Source organism: Palaemon carinicauda, chromosome 18 (assembly GCF_036898095.1).
Source record: "Palaemon carinicauda isolate YSFRI2023 chromosome 18, ASM3689809v2, whole genome shotgun sequence".
Classification (NCBI taxonomy): domain Eukaryota; kingdom Metazoa; phylum Arthropoda; class Malacostraca; order Decapoda; family Palaemonidae; genus Palaemon; species Palaemon carinicauda.
The window spans coordinates 60737110-60755425 of record NC_090742.1 but is presented as its reverse complement, the minus strand read 5'-3'; the positions used below and the strand labels follow the sequence as shown (position 1 = coordinate 60755425).

The 18316-nt window shown below is 35.9% G+C and overlaps 1 protein-coding gene across 3 annotated transcripts in view; it reads right to left on the bottom strand.

The window, feature by feature from the left end:
- The window catches only part of l(1)G0289 (lethal (1) G0289), a 60764-nt gene that overhangs the window by 15811 nt on the left and 26637 nt on the right, over positions 1–18316 (bottom strand). For all 3 annotated transcript variants that reach the window (XM_068392416.1, XM_068392417.1, XM_068392418.1), the window contains 4 exons: positions 11298–11371; positions 9552–9687; positions 9020–9174; positions 8279–8495 (listed from right to left, as the gene is read on the bottom strand). In XM_068392416.1, coding sequence (XP_068248517.1) covers positions 8279–8495; positions 9020–9174; positions 9552–9687; positions 11298–11371 — 582 coding nt within the window. The remainder of the gene's footprint in view (positions 1–8278; positions 8496–9019; positions 9175–9551; positions 9688–11297; positions 11372–18316) is intronic.

The window sequence follows — 18316 nt, the reverse complement described above, 5'->3', positions numbered from 1 at the left end:
TGACGAGCAACTACCATCGGGTCCAGAATAAATGTATCCTGGGTTCCTGAGAGCAGGAATAGATCTGATGTCTGACTGTGCACTTGAATCCAGGATGGTCCTTTTGTCTCCTCACTTGAAGGAAAAGCACGGCTGATTATCCCATGAAGCCATAAAGAAAAAGTGTTCCAGGATCTCTTCTTATTCCTTCCATTCCTTCAGAATGACTTGAGATAAAATAAAAGTTATGCCGTTTTCTTACTTTGCCAGGGCTAGGCTAGTAGAGGACAGTCTCAAAGGTCGAACCCATATCTTCCGGCCATCCCACGGGCTCAAGTGAGTCAACTTGAGAGACATGAGAACTCGCAATATCTTCCATGTGGCTTTAACTCCCTAACAGAACCAGACTGTCTCCCCACGAGTTGTTGATTCTAGCAGAGACCAGACCTAAGTGTTAGTAAAAAAAAAAACTTGGATCAAGGACTGAGCGGCATTCTTCACCAGAGAAATTCAGGAGCTTCCCCGACAATGATAGAAAACAGCTGGTCTAGATACAATGCCGTGTGGGGCCTCCTGGGAGCAATCAGGCTAACGTCGAGCCTTGAGGTTGTCAACAGACTGTTGTATACTTGGGAAAATGGGTGGAAAGATACAAGCGTCTAGAATTTTCAGGATATTGAACGGAGTCCTGAAACATGGTGATGGTGAAACCCAAAGAGTAAGAAACCTTAACACAAAACAAAAGTGTATGGATTATATTCGACTCCTAAATCGTGTCCTTGTCGACTGAGCGTGTCTGCTTGAACTTATTCTGCCTGGATGAACCTTGCAAACCACTCTACTACATTTTGACTTCCTAAGAGTGCACCTGCTTTCTAACTTGTTAAGGGTCTTTGAAACAGGGGGCCCTTTTGACAATGTAAGTCACAAACAGAAGTGTTGTTCATTCATCAACACTAATGAGTGCTTTACCAAACTCGTTTGGAAAGCTTGTAAAGTAGCAAGGTTACAGTCCATGCATTTGTGGAAGGCTGAAAAGCAGTTAAGTTTCTTCTGTGAATCATAACCCTGCGACGGAGGTTGGATACTCAGGTGGGCTCCCATCCCTCCTTGGATACATTTGTGGACAGCAGGTTTCCTGGGGTCGAGGAGTTCCTACGATGAGACTCTTTATGCAGCTACCAGGGTAGTGGTCCTTTATTCCTATCCCAACAGATCTAAAATGTTAAGAGAACGCTAGTTGCCGACTAATAATACTTCAAGAACTATTTGAGCAATCACTGGGGAGCCACCAGTGAGGAACTAACCTCTCCGTCAACAAAAGTCTTAAAATAACCCACTGTGGATCCAGATTTTTTTGGTACGAACAATTGCTCTATTTGCTTTGTTACAATCGTCCAATGAAACTTTCCCCCAAAACAATTATCCATTGGTAGCGGTAAAAGGAAGGAAGTTTACCTTAACACTGAAGGAATTCAAGCAGAGGAACCTCTTGTGTTGTGTTTCGAAATCCATACGAACTATTTCTGATATAACAAGACTCGTAGATCATGATAAAAGGATGCAAGTCCGACTCAATCCTGAAGCAATTCTAATGTAGGAGGGTCGAATGAGGCAATAATCGAGATCCTTCCGTACACAAAACGACGTTCAAGAAAAGACTAGCGAACAGAGAAACAAAGAGGACTTCTTTCGTATGACTGCTTGCTGTCTCCATCTTGAATGGTACTGTATCTGTGGATCAATAGTTCAAAGTAGAGAGATCGATGACAGGTCTCCAATTCCCACTTGTCATCTCCATCCAGAAAAGTCACCTGCAGGAGTCCTGGGAGCTTTCTACGACACTTTCAAACATGTTTTTCTGCCGTTGCCTCCACTTCTAACACCACCCTCCCGCTAACTACTGTCCCCATGTTTCAAGCTTTAACAGTCATATAAACTTCACTAAAGGCATACTCCTATTAAGGGAAGAAGGCTTATATTCATGTACGAACAAATAATTGATAATACAGGTAACTGTTACAACCCACCACATTAAATTTGGGGATAGCAAAGAAAGAATTGAACCTGACTAATCTTTTTAGTACAGTGAAACAAGTCTTCCTCAACAATAAGAATTGATTACATAAAATATTTCAAGTACTGTATCAATATGAAAAATCAATATTTTGTGATTTCTAAACTGTAAAATTGTATACAGAACGACAAATATAATCACAGAAAAGGCTATCCTGGAATAAAAAAATATTTTAAAATAATACGATACCGTAGAATGAAAATATTTAAAAAATAAAATCTAAATATTCTACAAGATTGCTTTTGGTAAATGGTGGGCAGATATTACTGATTGAAAAACATGCAAATCTTCCCTAAGCTTAAATGTAATTAATGTTTCCCATTCTTCTCAGGGATCAGTCGATCAAGTTACACTACCTTTTTTCCTAAAACTGACATCAAATCTCATTTAACTGGTTCTTTTAAATGTATTTCTGTTAAACACTCTATATGAAATACTTGCCTAGTACAGTACTGTACCCTATACTCAAAACTGCTTGGTAATTATGGCATCTGTAAATTTATGTCAAAGCATCATCAGAAGTACTTTATTAACTGTACCCTTGTTCCAAACTGTTCACATAACATCATGTAAAAAATTGCCACAATTTAAACAACCATACTATTGTACTCCTGCAATTATGGTACATGAACACCCAAGTACATGGCAGTGGAATATGTGCAGTAAAAAAAAAAAAAAAAAAAATTACACAATTTACTTTCTGGAATGTTTTAAAATAAAGATTGCCTAAAAAACTTAGCAGCAGGAAAAACAACCACATTGCATTTCAAGTGCCCTGTTTTACGGAGTTACATACAAAATATATTTAACAAGGTATTTACTTACTGCTGACCCATAGTATGAGAAGACACGGTAAATCCTTAACTATTCAACCTACAAAAATTCTTGGATAACTAATAAAACCGATAATCCAATCCGATTATGCAAAATTATACTAAGGCAAAAATGATTTTAACCCTTTTAACCCCCATGGAAGTACTGGTAATTTCACAAAACTCATCCCTTCACCCCCATGGACGTACTGGTATGTCCTTGCAAAAAACTGCTTTTTACATTTTTTTTGCATATTTTTGATAATTTTATGAGAAACTTAAGGCCTTTTCCAAAATAATGAGACCAACCTGACCTTTCTATGACAAAAATTTAGGCTGTTAGAGCAATTTTTGAAAAATATGTTTCAAAATGTGCTTAAAAAGAAAACGCCTGGGGGTTAAAGGTTGGGAAGTTCCAAATAGCTTGGGGGTAAAAGGGTTAAAGAGAATCTCTCATTAATATCAAGGAAATTTTGGAGCAATTCACTAAGGATAAAAATTAAAATCTTGTAGAGTTAATCCACAACCTTGCAATATTCCTTCCCAACTATGCAATACATATAACTTTTATTTGTTTCATAATGTTTTGTTTTCTTTGTAAAGCTGAATAATTTTACTTTCTTGGAATACAAATAAAACCAAAAACAAGAATAAAAATTAACCCCCAGGTCAATCAAAAGCATAAATTTAACTATAAATTGGAAATAATAATAACAAAAAAAAATGTAACAAACCTATTTCAGGATTTTTTTCTATTACAGTCATTTAATATTGTAATCTCAAATAGTTAATCGTATAATAATTCTTTCATATAAATAAAATCTACTGGCTTGTAAAAACATTCCCAATAAATCTTCGATGACTTGACAATCCACAAAGTCAGGATTAGCAACACCTTGGCCAGTGCAAATGATCACCACAACTCTCAAGCGTTTAATCAAACAAGAATACATTGTAAAAGTAATACCTGTTTTTATAAAAAAGAGATAAATTTATATATTTATTATATTATGATTTATTTACCAAGTTTAGCCATCAACCATCTGGTTAGCTAATGACTCCTTTTTGGTATTTCAGATTGGTATGACGCCAAGCACGCAGTAGGGCTCCAAAAATAAGGAACTGTTAACCATAAAAAAGAAAACCGTGTAACTATGCTCCCCTGAGAATTGTCTGGTTAACCTGTGGTCCTTAAGTGGTACTTGGGTTTAGTGTGAGGTGTGACACTTCAATTTGATTTTCTGGTCGGTGTGCTGCAGTTTTACTACTAGCTCTCAAATAATACAGACCCTTTTGTAAGGGGTTCACTTACATTAATATTATAGTCAATGAATGACTGCAAACTTTGTAAAATTTACTTTGTTGTGAGCAGGCTTGACCAATGGAGAAAACCAACGCAAATGGACCTATTGCCCAAGAACATAGCTATCTTGCATGGTGCAAGTAAGGATTAAATGTTGACTGTTCTTTTGCGGTTGCTGTAAATATTCCGTAATTGGAACTTGCTTTAAACTTCTGAGTTAGAACTAATATAGTGTTGTGAAAGTTTGAGTACAGATTTATGTAAAAAAAAACTAGTTTGTGGTGTTTAGTATCAGCTCGTTTCCTTTAGGATGCTGATTCAGACAACTATGGCTTCTATGTTTTCTTAACGGAAAGATTCTTTAATGCTGTGGTAAATGGCAACTTGCTATTATTAGCTAAGAGTTCATTGCTGTAATAGGGAATCTGTTCATTGGTATGGGACTTAATAATAACTCAATTGTTTCTGTTATTTGCAAACAGCCAGTGTGCTTTGTGTCAATGCTTAAGAGATAGTTAAGTTGTATGGTTGATATATGTCTTAATACGCTATCTTTATGTTATTACCTTCGCCAACAAAGTTGGAAGGAGGTTATGTTTTACACCCCTGTTTGTGTGTGTGTGAGTGAACACCTTCCTGGCCACCATTTTAATCAAGGAGTAATGAAACTTTCAGGGATTAACTATTATTTAAATAGCTGGAAAGGAGTAAATTTTGGCAGGTCAAGGTCATAGTTAAGCAATATTTCCAATTCACATAATCAGCCATAAGTTTGGACATCGTTATCACAGAGACTTCAAACTTGGTTCAAATGGAAATTAATACATGTTAAGTTTGAAGCTCAAGGTCGAGTTCCATGGTCAAGATTAAATTCCAGTCATCAAACATACGGCCACAATTTTAATCATAATGAAACTTGCAGGGATTTTAAACTGTTAAGTAGAGCTGGAAATGATTAGATTTAAAAAAAGTCAAGGTCATGGACGAGCAAAACGTCCATATCACGTAATCAGCCATAAGTTTGGATATCCTTGTCACAGAGACTTCAAACTAGGTTTACATTTGAGTATGGAAATCCACACCAATTAATATATGTTAAGGTCAAGGTCAAGATATACTGTAAGCTGCCACGACGGAGGTCTCTGCTCTGCTGAGTCCCCCTCTAGTTTATTAGTGTATTTTTTTTATTTGCCATGTAAATATGCCCACTCTGTTTCGTGGGTGTGTACATTTACAAGGATAACCTATGGTTCTGCAAGATTTTGTCAAAAGTGTCCTGATTTTTGTTTTTAAATAGCTGGTCAGTATAGACCCAATATAGGTGTGGATTTTTTTTCCGGGTATCTTCATTATCTTTTTTTTCTACTTATAGGACAATTTTTTTTTTATCCTTTTTTATGAAGTTTTAGAAAAAAAAAAAGTTTATATTACAATCTTTTATTTACCTTTCACTTAAACTGTCCTTTTCTTCAGCTACAGTATACTGTAAATCTAGTTGGATAATTTTAAGTAATTATTTAATGCAATATTTGCACAGAGAAGATTGTACTAAAAGATCGCCATTCTTCGATTGGTACCCTTCCACAGAACCGAATTAAAAGGTGGTGCCTAGTGTTCATATTTATTTAATTTTTCTGGGACCAATCCATTTAAATGTATTGCATTTGGGGTGGGGTTGGCATCCCGCAAAGTCAGTCTGCGTGACGCATCCAGCCGCAGTCCGCCAACTACTACATCATCTCATAAGCATTCACCTCACATAGATCCCAAGTTTTTAGTTTATAATATAAACAAATAAGCAAGGGTATGCATTACACTGTTCTTTATGCCAGAAGGGAAGTTTGTCTTTCTACATCAGAAACAAAATATTGATTATCTTCTAGGTTTTTTATACATAACATGTTTGTCTAAAACAGGCACATATGCATTTCAGCAACAGTCATTTGGAATCTAATTCTTCAACCATGGACTCCTTTTCTCTTGGCACACTTTCATTAATTTCTCACGCTGATTAAGTACCTCAAAACTTTACTTTCTTGTCTTGAAAGTGAATCATTTTAAAGAAGACTCATTATGAAAGACTGCTAACTGATACTTTTTAACCTGCGACCGACTGCCACTTGGAATACGCAACTGTCAAATGACTATCTAGTGTAATTTATTAAGAAATAAGTAAGAAATTCTGTCTAAAGTTACCCAGCTCCAAGAACTATTTGACAACATTTTAAATGCTTTAATTACACGCTCAAAATACCTAACACTACAAAATTAGAATTCAGTCACCAGAAGACTTTTCCCTCATATATAGTCATGTACTCTATACAGTAAACCCTCAGCTATTTTGGATGATCTGTTCTAGGACACCCCCCCCCCTCCCCCCGACAATTGATAAAACCACAAAGTAGATACAGTACAGAAATCTACGGCAAATTTTTTTTTCATCATTATCAACGTTTCATATTTTTTTTTATAAACTTGAACCTTTTATGAACCTGTTAAACACTTGAACAAATTTTAAAACTAAACCTTACTTTTACTGTACACACATTCGTACATATACTGTACATAAATTAAACCATTAAAATCTGATCATTCATCAACGTATGTACTGCTCGGCCAGGCTATGCTTTTGTCCAAACTATATGTCCATTTTACTAATGTTTCACTTAAGTGTATCCAATAATAACACATGTAATATGTCTCATCCCTGTTATGGATGCATGATATAATCTTAAAAGTTTTTAGCTTTGTGGTGCTTGATTACAAAGCTTAGGAAATGAATGACTTTTTCCAATTCTTGAAGTAGTTTTTGTGCAAAAAAAAAAAAAAAAAAAAAAAAAAAAATATTACTGTAGTAATATATATCTTTCATATTCTACTTAACATCATTTATAACAAAAACGGTAATTGTTTACTATCGTATGAAATTGAAAAGCAAGCAAAACAGCTCCTGTTATCCAAATCGGTTGTTCATAACAAAACAGCTGTTATTTGTTCGGTTGTTTACAGGCCTATGTGTTATTAAAGACTCTTATCGTCTTCAGCTTTTTCAACTTATTGAACAAGAAGTTGGGATTAAAGAGGTGGAGACAAATAGAATTTCATCATTTCATCTCCTACGCCTATTGAGGCAAAGGGCCTCCTCAGTTAGAGTTTGCCACTTGTCTCTATCTTGATCCTTTAATTCAATACTTCTCCAATTATCATCTACCTCATGGAAAAGAACTTGCATGATACAAAATAAACGATTAATACTATTTTTTTTTTTTATGTGAAAATTTGGGAGTCACAATATGCAAGATTGAAAGTTACAAGAGTATATACAGTGTTGTTGTATTTTACTTCAATTTTTAGGTCCAAAAATTACTATTTATAATAAAGAATAATCAAAATATGAAAAATATAAAACTTATCTGCCCTCACAAACCCGGGACATAAATAGGAGTCTGCGATATACACTTACATACATTTATAAATCTACGATGTACTGATGGACCAATATAGTGAGGACATATATTTATAAATCTACGATGTACTGATGGACCAATATAGTGAGGACATATATTTATAAATCTACGATGTACTGATGGACCAATATAGTGAGGACATATATTTATAAATCTACGATGTACTGATGGACCAATATAGTGAGGGATTGCCGTAAACAGTACTGTTCATTTCAAAGAACCTTGAAACACAAACTGGTTCATAATCAAAGTATAGTTTAATGCAAACACTGTCATCTTCTAGATTGGCAGGGCTCATCCATAAGATTAATTCTTGATTAATGGATTGAAATTTGTTGACAGGATGAAAATTAAAAAAGCTAAAAGCAATGCAGTTGGGGGAGGGGACAGGGACAAACACACACTTGAAAAACCCTCAGTAAAGTCCCGCGCATGCCTCGCAAAGTGCACAGCAGGCGGAATCCTATTATGGGGTACTTCAGCAATGAACCCTACACCACCTGCCATGCAGATTACAGTAATGTTGCCGACATTAGATGAGGCTAAAAAAAAAAAAAAAAAAACATTCAAGACCAGTAGTAGTCATCAAAAAGTCATACAAACTGCCATTAGAAATAAGATCAGTAACTAATCAACGCACCTTTAGAGTAAGGTTCGACGCTGGCGTTCTGTCCAAATGTATCGATGCCGGCATTCCTCGATGGATTGTTTGGAGCTGGGTAGGTCGGCGGTGGGGGTAGGACAGCGCACTTCTCTACATCTTGGAGGCTCAAGTTCTCACATCCTTGACTTAGCCAATCTTGACGGTAACGATCCAAACCTGTGCTACATCTGCCTATCTTATTACACCAATTACACTGAAACAAAGGATAAAAAATTTAATAAAGTTAATATAAACTGCATAATTAAATATACGGTATCAATCTACAATCATTTTCTTGGCCAGTTACAGTATATCTTATGTTGACTACAATTTTGTTATTAATAGTATCAATTCTATTAATTCTTTTACCCCCCAAAGGACGTACTGGTACGTTTCACAAAAGCCATCCCTATACCCCCATGGACGTACCGGTACGTCCTTGCAAAAAAAAAATGCTATAGAATTTTTTATTTTCATATTTTTGATAAATTTTTGAGAAAATTCAGGCCTTTTCCAAGAGAATGAGACCAACCTGACCTCTCTATGACAAAAATTAAGCCTGTTAGAGCAATTTAAAAAAAATATACACCAAAATGTGCTGGGAAAAAAATAACCCCCTGGGGGTTAAGAGTTGGAAATTTCCAAAGAGCCTGAGGGTAAAAGGGTTAAAGGCCTAAAAGGTAATCAACAGTACCATAATTCAAAATTAAGAATGAAAAACACCTGTCCTACCCTTACCTGGAAACTTATCTTTGTTGACAAACATTCATCACAAGTGTTCAAAGTCATGCACGTTGGTAAAGCCTTGAAGAGTATAGCAGTCCAATTGCCTACCGTGAAAGTCTTCTTCATGTCGATCTTGTGGTATTCGTAAATAGTTTTTCGACGTACATCTGAAAGGTACAAAGTTGTATGTAGTACTCGATTGTGAAATAATTTACACTGCACAATTGTGAAAAATTATTTTCATGAAGATATCTATTTTTAGAGAAATCATAAACAACTACAATTTAATACAATTTTTATACTTCTACCGTCATGTAACAGGTGCCATAAAAAATCTGAAGTATCTTCAAAAACCTTAATACACTTAATGATAAGCACGTAATTTAAATAATGTCAAATTCAAAACTATTGTAATTAAACATACATTAAAAAAAAAAAGAGAGAGAGAGAGAGAGAGAGAGAGAGAGAGAGAGCGAGAGAGAGAGAGAGAGAGAGAGAGAGAGAGAGAGAGAGAGAGAGAGAGAGAGAGTATATATATACTTACAAAAGATGGTACGATCTACTATGTATGCATCAGACAGTCCAACTTTCACTGGATGCTCGTCATCATGAATGCTTGTGACAGTAACTGGTATCTGTTTGTAGATAAATGTGATGTCTCCTGTCCGATGCAATGTTGCCTGTCAATAAAAAAAATTATATATTTTAGCTTCAACCAAAAATATAAAAAATTCTAACCATCATTTCTATAATTAAGTACAGCGCAGTCCAACTACCTCATCCGGAGCGAAACGATACACAGATTCAGTTATATACGGCTAACAAATTGGTAGTATTATGGAAAATATACAAAAATTCTCACAACAGTGGAACTAATTATTGGCAAAAATTTCAAACTGCATGCCATTCATCCACTTGTATTCACCAATCAAGCTAGCTCAGACAGGAGCTCCACACAAATATTGTAATGTGTATATAGTTGAAGGACAGGTGCTGTTAGAAAAGGGTACTAAGTAAACACGTGACAGTTCTCTTTGGCAAGAGAACAAACAAAATCAAAGGTTAAAATAAAAGAATCCTGTATTTAGAATCAGTCACGCAGTCAAAATTGAATTAAAGAAAAGTTATCCCCATTATCATCAGGTAAGGATGCCTGGAAATGCTTCGTCCCAATCAGCAGGTCATGTTTGTAGTTGAAGAACATTACCAGAGTTCACTTGTTCAGGGAACAAATTACATTTTCAATGCCTACACTATGATCAATCGAGCCTTCAACAACATGGGTATTGTATCATAATCATTATGAATTTCGGTATCAACAAGGAAGAATAGAGGAATTAGGAAGTAGAGAATCACTGAATGCATACAGAACAGTGCATACTATTTTTATAATGCAGCACACTAGAAAGTTAAACCAATACAGTACATTTATCTTGATTTGTTTAATCAATTTCTAAACTAATGATACATATAAATACTGTACATGTAACCCTTATAATGTTTTAAACGGCAAAAGCGAGAGGTGGAAGCAAATGTTAATTTTTCTGCATTACTGAAATATATCAAATAGTGCGGTGCTGTACAATATGAATATTATTTGCATATATCAGTAGTATTACTTTAGTACTTAATAATACATTTGCTAGTACTATGTGCAATTTTTAATTTTACATCAGCAAAATTCGTAATAACTGTGGATAAGGAGGTTGGACTGTACCAGCATACAAGACTAACATTGTCAAAATTGGTTGTGCTTAACCCATTTACCCCCAAAGGACGTACTGGTACGTTTCACAAAAGCCATCCCTTTACCCCCATGGACGTACCGGTACATCCTTGCAAAAATATGCTATAAAATTTTTTTTTCATATTTTTTAGAATTTTTAGAGAAAATTCAGGCATTTTCCAAGAGAATGAGACTAACCTGACCTCTCTATGACAAAAATTAAGGCTGTTAGAGCAATTTAAAAAAAAACATACTGCAAAATGTGCTGGGAAAAAAATAACCCCCTGGGGGTTAAGGGTTGGAAATCTCCAAAAATCCTGGGGGTAAAAGGGTTAAGTCATCAAATCTTTTATCGCACAAATCAACAAATATGGAGTGAAAAAACTACCATAGACAGCAAATACAGATCATTGGGGAACATTTTATGGAATACAGTACTTCCATATCAAAACGACCGGAAACATGCAAGAAAAAACTTCAAAAGCATAAGGTTTGTGTAGGATACCCACTATGAAATACTGACAAGATATACTTTAGGGCATTAAACATTTCCTTACTCCATACCTGGAAGGTAAATGTTCCAGCATCTTGATGATCTTTCAACTTTACTTTATCCCACTGAACAGTGAATGCCGTACCTGGAAAGATAATATATTGAAAGCATTAATGAATAAAAAGGGAAGGAAGTAAAACTACTTAAACAAAAATTTTCACCTTTTCTCAAAACAATAAGCAATAAGTGCTTAAACGACAACTGAAAAAATTTTGGTGGTTATAAAGACAAAAATTCACTGTACACTACTGTACTTATAATAAATGTGTAATGCAACAAATTCTTTATAAAAACATTTCCTTTAAATACATGGCTGTATTGCACTTTGGCTGACAGTATCTGTGCCTAATAAAACAGAAGCTGCAAAACATTGTTAAAAGTGTCTTCCTTAAATCACGGGCAACAGCGTATTCAAAATTCATAATGCAAAGTATTAAACAAGCCAGGATAAGCAGCAAAAATAGATCTACATCCTCTTTCAAAGAGTAAATATCCACCCTACCCTTTATTGAGTAAATTCTAATTATTTCCTGATAACAAAAGCCAAGTCTAAGCAAGTACATATCATTTGCATCCAGGATGATATCAATTGCAGTAATATTTGAAAACAAAACCTTTCACAGCAATAAATTCAGGAAATATGCGGTAGATAACTATCGGTGGAAAGGAATCTGCAGCAATATCTATACTACCGATCAAATATTGCTTCAAGGGGATGTATATAAAAGCAATAACATTTGAAAACTAAATCTTTCACAGCAATAAATTCAGGAAATATGCAGTAGATAACTAACGGTGGAAAGGAATCTGCAGTGATATTTACACTCCCGATCAAATATTGCTTCAAGGGAATGTAATAAAGGAGCCAAAATATATTAGTGTAAAAGAAATCTTGGAGCAATAATGGATGCACTTTGAACAGGACATGGAAGGATCACTACAGAATACATTACATAATCTCGCTACTGAATTAAGGGAACTTCAGAAGTTGAAAAATGTTGCAAATGCTTTGATAAAGAACAGGACATCATAAGACTTTTCATAATGTGATGGATCTATCTTACTATTGTTAATGATCTCAAAATAATTTATATAGTTTTCATTACTTTTCACATATTCATTTATTTCTAAATTTCTGTTCCTCACTGGGCTACTTTCCTTGCTGGAGCCCTAGGGCTTATAGTATCCTGCTTTTCCAATTATTGTAGGGTTGTAGCTTAGCTAATGTCTAAAAAGTTAGCATGAATAAGAAGCAATTTACTATAAGCATATTGCTAAGCAATCACTGATGAACTAGCAATATTACAATACGACATTGCATTCATAAACAAAAAGCTGGGACCAGAATAATGAAAGGAATAAAAATCATGTAAAGCAAGAAAACAAAGGGGGCACTACAAACTGAAAAGTTCTAAGGACTAAAATATAGTATTCTAGAGTGTTGGTGACTTCCTATTTGAGTACTACTTTCTATATGCCTTGTAGAACACTGTTTACTTCACAACAGAATTCTAGAGATAAATTTAATCATTATGATACTTTCCTGAAAGCCACAATGCCAACACCTTCAAAGGAGCAAGCTTCTCGATCTTAGAAATAAAAGAAGGAGTTTTCTCTCTCCATCCTATACTCATTCTCTCCTTGAGACCAGCATAATGAGAGTAAGAAACTACACTAGGCAGTAAAGTGAAGCAAACAAGCTTAGTATATTATATTTTAAAAGTAGTGAAAGACCTTTATCAACCCTGTTAAATCTCTTTGAACCTTAGTAGATGGGAGGAGGGGAGGAAATGTGGGACTCACAGGTATTATAATTCAGTATACAGTGTCTCATTTATTTTATCAATAAGAATCGAGATATCTCTTCTTATAAATTTAATACTATACCATGTTTGCCTTGATATTTTGAATTATCAAAGGAATCTTCTCCTTTTCCTAAAACATTCTCAGAAAAAGACCTTTCTTGGGAGGATAACCAAATCTATGAACTTCCAGTATAGTTTGGAATAAAAGATATAATATGCAATTCCTACCTAGGAATTCAAAGCTCCTTACCAAACCATAAGAGTTTTGAAAAAGTCCATGAGAAAATACCATGAAAACTATTAAAACTAAGGATATACAGAATATGTATACAAGTACAATATACTGTAGAGTATAATACTTAGATTAACACATCCTGCAGGTTTTACAGGACCAGAATTCCAACAATCTTATAAGCAAAGTAAATTGAAATACTCTGTCATATCTTTATCCAAACAACTAGAGCATTCTGCTCATCTACTGTATGTGAGTTATGTCTTCTAATCTCGGACAATTGGCACAATACAGTAATAACAAATTGAAGTACTTTCTATTTTACCTAACAATACATACCGTACCTTGAGCTTTTTATAGGGAGTATACTTTCGGTGAAGATGAAACTAGCCATGCGACTTTTAGCAAGATATAACCACCTACTACTACTTAGCAGGGGGGGGGGTTAGCGGGGATACTACTAGCCACTCCGTTAAAACACACACCTGCGCTATACCATCACTTTTGACTGCAGGCAGAACTTGCAGGGGGATAGGTGACGGCAGGACAAATATATACAAAGAGCTTTCAAGGTATGTATCATTAGGAAAAATAAAAATTACTTCCAAATTTATTATTTGTTCAAACACTCCTTAAAAACCCTTCGCTTTTCATAACAAATGACTCTCCCTTAGGTGAGCGGAAGTCCTGATCAACTGGCTGGCTTTCGAACCTGCGTGTGCCCCCGTGCTTTGCAAGAGTTTAATAGAACACCCCCCCGACACTTCGCTAAATTCTTACGTATATGCGTGTTAACAGCCTGGGCACTCATGGTGATGTGTGATAACAAAACAATGTGACTTGTCCAGGTAAAAATTAATGGAATAGGAAAACTCCAACGACTTGAAATTAGACATTGCCTGACTCCCACCTTTCTGGGAGGCCGGGGACAACAAATATATATCTCATATCAGGTTGCACAAGGGAAAATGGTTCACACCTGCAGACGGAGGAGGCCAGCTTGCAGCGTACCAAAGGTAATGTACCCCAAGAGAGGGGAAGATGAAGAAAGAAGAAGCCAGTCACCCTAGCCTTCATCCCAGACTAATCCCAGGTAACATATGCCCTCAACCCACTGCTATTTGTCCCACAAGGGAGCTTGAGGTGTTTAGACATGTGGGTTATGTCTTGCCAGTAGTGAGCTGTAAATGTCGTCCGACGCTTCCAAACACCAGCTTGCAGTACCTACGCCACAAAGTAGTACTGTTGCATTCTAGGATATCCTACTGCCCCTAGCATTACGAGGTCTGGGTCTAAGCCCTTGCGGGAGAGATAGAGGATTCAAGGAGTGATCTATCACCAGTTGAATCTATGTGATCGTATTCCCCGTGACTCTCTTTTTAACCATTCCCGTGCAAACAAACATTATGTTAACATGTGAGCGAGCTCACGTGGTTCATTTGAGGTAAGACCTCAGAGCCTTCCCAGGCCATAGTAACCCTTGATCTGAATCATCAGTTACAGAACAAAGAGACTCCATCCAAAAGTGGCTGCCTCTTAAAACCGCTACAGCCGGATTTTGAGTCTTACCAACAGGTATGCTCGAAACACAGTAAAGAGAGACTTATGTGTGCACTCAGAGCCAAAATCAAAAGTGATGGTATAGAACAGGTACGTGTGTGCGTGAGCTGGTAATATCCCCCGCTAACTAGTGGTAGTTGGTTACACCTCGCTAAAAATCATATGGCTAGTTTCAGCTTCGCCGAAAATATATTCCCTATAAAGAGCGAAAGTGTTTGTATGGAGTGTCAGAACAAATACACTTTAAAAGCAAAAGACATATCTTGCTAATCATCAAAATACTAAAAGCATAAAATGCAATCCCAACAATTTGGAATAAAACTGGGGATCTAAACAACAAAGATGATACGAATCACTAAGCTTATTTGCTTCCCATCTGCTGCATGGGGAGGTTTCTTACTCTCGGTATGAATCCTATTTCATGTCCGCTGGTCCCCCGAAGGGAAGAAATATAAAGTTTTTTTATTTCTTAAGGTAAATAAGCTTGCACATCGAAGATGTTAGGTATGTGACTAGCAGATAAAAATCAAAATAATCAATGTTCTATTGCTAAAACCTATCAGCCATGACTACAAGGCTTCCTATCTTTTTATTTTCTTTCATTCCCTCTTCTTTCTTTCCACTAACTGACCAACTTTGACTCATCTCTTATATGGCTTCACATCTCTTTAGAATAAATCCTTCCAGTGATTACTAGGAATCTATTAGTGTGACTGTGGTCTTACTAAATTGCTATACTGTATTATTAAGTGGTTAGTGCACTATTTCAAAATTCAGTATTTGTGTTATCTAACCCTTTTACCCCCAAAGGACGTACTGGTACGTTTCACAAAACTCATCCCTTTACCCCCATGGACGTACCGGTACGTCCTTGCAAAAAAATGCTATAAAATTTTTTTTTTCATATTTTTGATAATTTTTTGAGAAAATTCAGGCATTTTCCAAGAGAAGGAGACCAACCTGACCTCTCTATGACAAAAATTAAGGCTGTTAGAGCAATTTAAAAAATATATACTGCAAAATGTGGTGGCGAAAAAATAACCCCTTGGGGGTTAAGGGTTGGAAATTTCCAAAGAGCCTGGGGGTAAAAGGGCTAATGTGAACTACCTACTGAACAAACTAGAAAATAGTTTTGGAAAAATATTTAATCATATCACTTCATTTTCTATTGATGTATAAACACTTACATTGTGCATTGGCTGATATCAAGACTAAGTACTGTGCAAGAATACATCAACCCTTAACATTATGAGTCTAATACTGCTGTTAAACAGTTTATCAGCCTGAATAATAATAACGCCCAAGCTCCTTACACGCATATCTGAAACAATTGCTTTGATGGTCTACCCATCCATCAAAATCTAAATAAGAAAAATTGAAACAAAGGGTTATGAACATTCCTACAGTATTTTTTCTAAACTGCTTTGCCAACTATTCTTTTTTCTAAACTGCTTTGCCAACTCTTCTTTTTTTCTAAACTGCTTTGCCAACATTTCCAACTAACAGTATCTTTTAACAGGTACATCAGCAAGTAAAGCGAAAGAATGTTTAAGAAACATTCAGATAGAGCAGTGGCTGGTTTAAATACTTTGAGAAGAACTGGTACCCAGTGTTGTGCGATTTGGTGAGAGCGCGAGCTCTGTTGTGAAGGCATCAGATTACAGTTTTCAAATTCGAAAGGTTCTTCCTGGATTCCAAGTATTACATGCCACAGCAAGTCTTTTATTGAAGAAGAACGTTCTTTACTGCCGAGAGAGCAATTTCCAGTCACAAGCCCATGAAAGATCATATAACCCTCCTGTTCTTTGCTAATGCCAGAGAAGATTGCAAAATAAAACCTCTCCTGGTGCATCACTCAGAGAAACTAAGACCTAAAATTCCAGAAGCAGGAACTGAACATTATGTGGAGGTCAAACAACAAGGCTTATGTGACCCGTATTTTGTTTGTGGAATGGGTTACTGTGGTCAAAAAGTAAATTTTTGAGCAAGAACCTTGTTACTTGCGAACAATCCTCTAACCATTGAGGATGACCTGATGGAAGAATTAAAATTCATAAACATCTAATTCCTTCAAACCAACACCACTCCAATTCTCCGACCCATGGATCAGCAAGTGATCTCTAAAAAAACGGTACTTAAAAGGTAATCTTCCATCAATGTTTCGAGGTCACCAAAGGGATCAAAGCTCTCACAGAGTTTTGTTAGAACATTTCCATATTGTAAGCTACCTCTAAATGATTGACAAAGCCTGGGAAGGTGTCACCAAGAGAACCTTTTGAAGGGTTCTAACCCAATTTTGAAGGGTTCTAACCCAAGCAAGGGAAGGCAGTTGATAAAAGTGTGTCCTTGTGATAAACAATAGGCAAGGAGAACAGGGACGACAATAACAATCTTCTAGATGAGCATAACATGCAGATGACAACATAGGAGCTATTAGAGTTGCATAAGGAGCAGCAACAGAAGTTAGTTGAAGCTACCTCAAAATGATTGATAAAGCCTGGGAAGGTGTCACCAAGAGAACCTTTTGAAGGGTTCTAACCCAAGCAAGGGAAGGCAGTTGATAATGAAATTGTGTCCTTGGGATAGACAAATGGCAAGAACAGGGACGACATTAACAATCTTCTGGATGAGCATAACATGCAGATGACAACATAGGAGCTATTGGAGTTGCATAAGGAGCAGCAACAGGAGTTAGTCGAGGAGATTTCACCGGAGGAGGAGGAGGGATAGTGACAAACGTCTCACTTTGAGTGAAGTGAGGGAAATGTTGAAAAGTGGAGAAACCCCAAAAATTTTGTAGAAACACATCACCTATATAAAACTTCAGCAGGGCGAGCAGCAAATCTATTTACAGACATTGCAATGATGGATTTCTGTACCCTTTTGACAGAAAAACAAAGTGTCATTTGGTAAAAGTTGACTGTTAAACTTGAAAAACGACGACAAAGTGTCAAAAAAAAAAAAAATAAATAAATAAATTAAGAGATCCAGTTAGTTTCAAAAGAGAATATTTTACCCAAAGTTCTAATTGAGGGAGATTTTCCCCACAAGCAGTAACCCTCTCCTCCCTTCTCGTTTCCCTTACGCCACCCACGACTCTCCTCGAAGGTAACGTGAGTTAATTTGTCAATACTGTATCTACATTTTTCATGATGAAATATTAATGTGTATTTCTTTTTTAAGTTAAGGGTCATAATTTGGTCTTTACATAACATTTCAAACCTTTAAAAATGAGTATTTGTGAGTACCAATGGACATGTGGAACACATCAATGGATTTTCCTTCAATTTCTTTAGGGAAAAATAATTTTGGTTTACAAGATTGTTCCCGGACCAGATTACTGTAATGTATACTGGTATAAAGAGATACCACAATTAAAACTACCAAATTGAAAAATGGAACACATAAAAGTTCCCTTTGGCAAAAGAACACG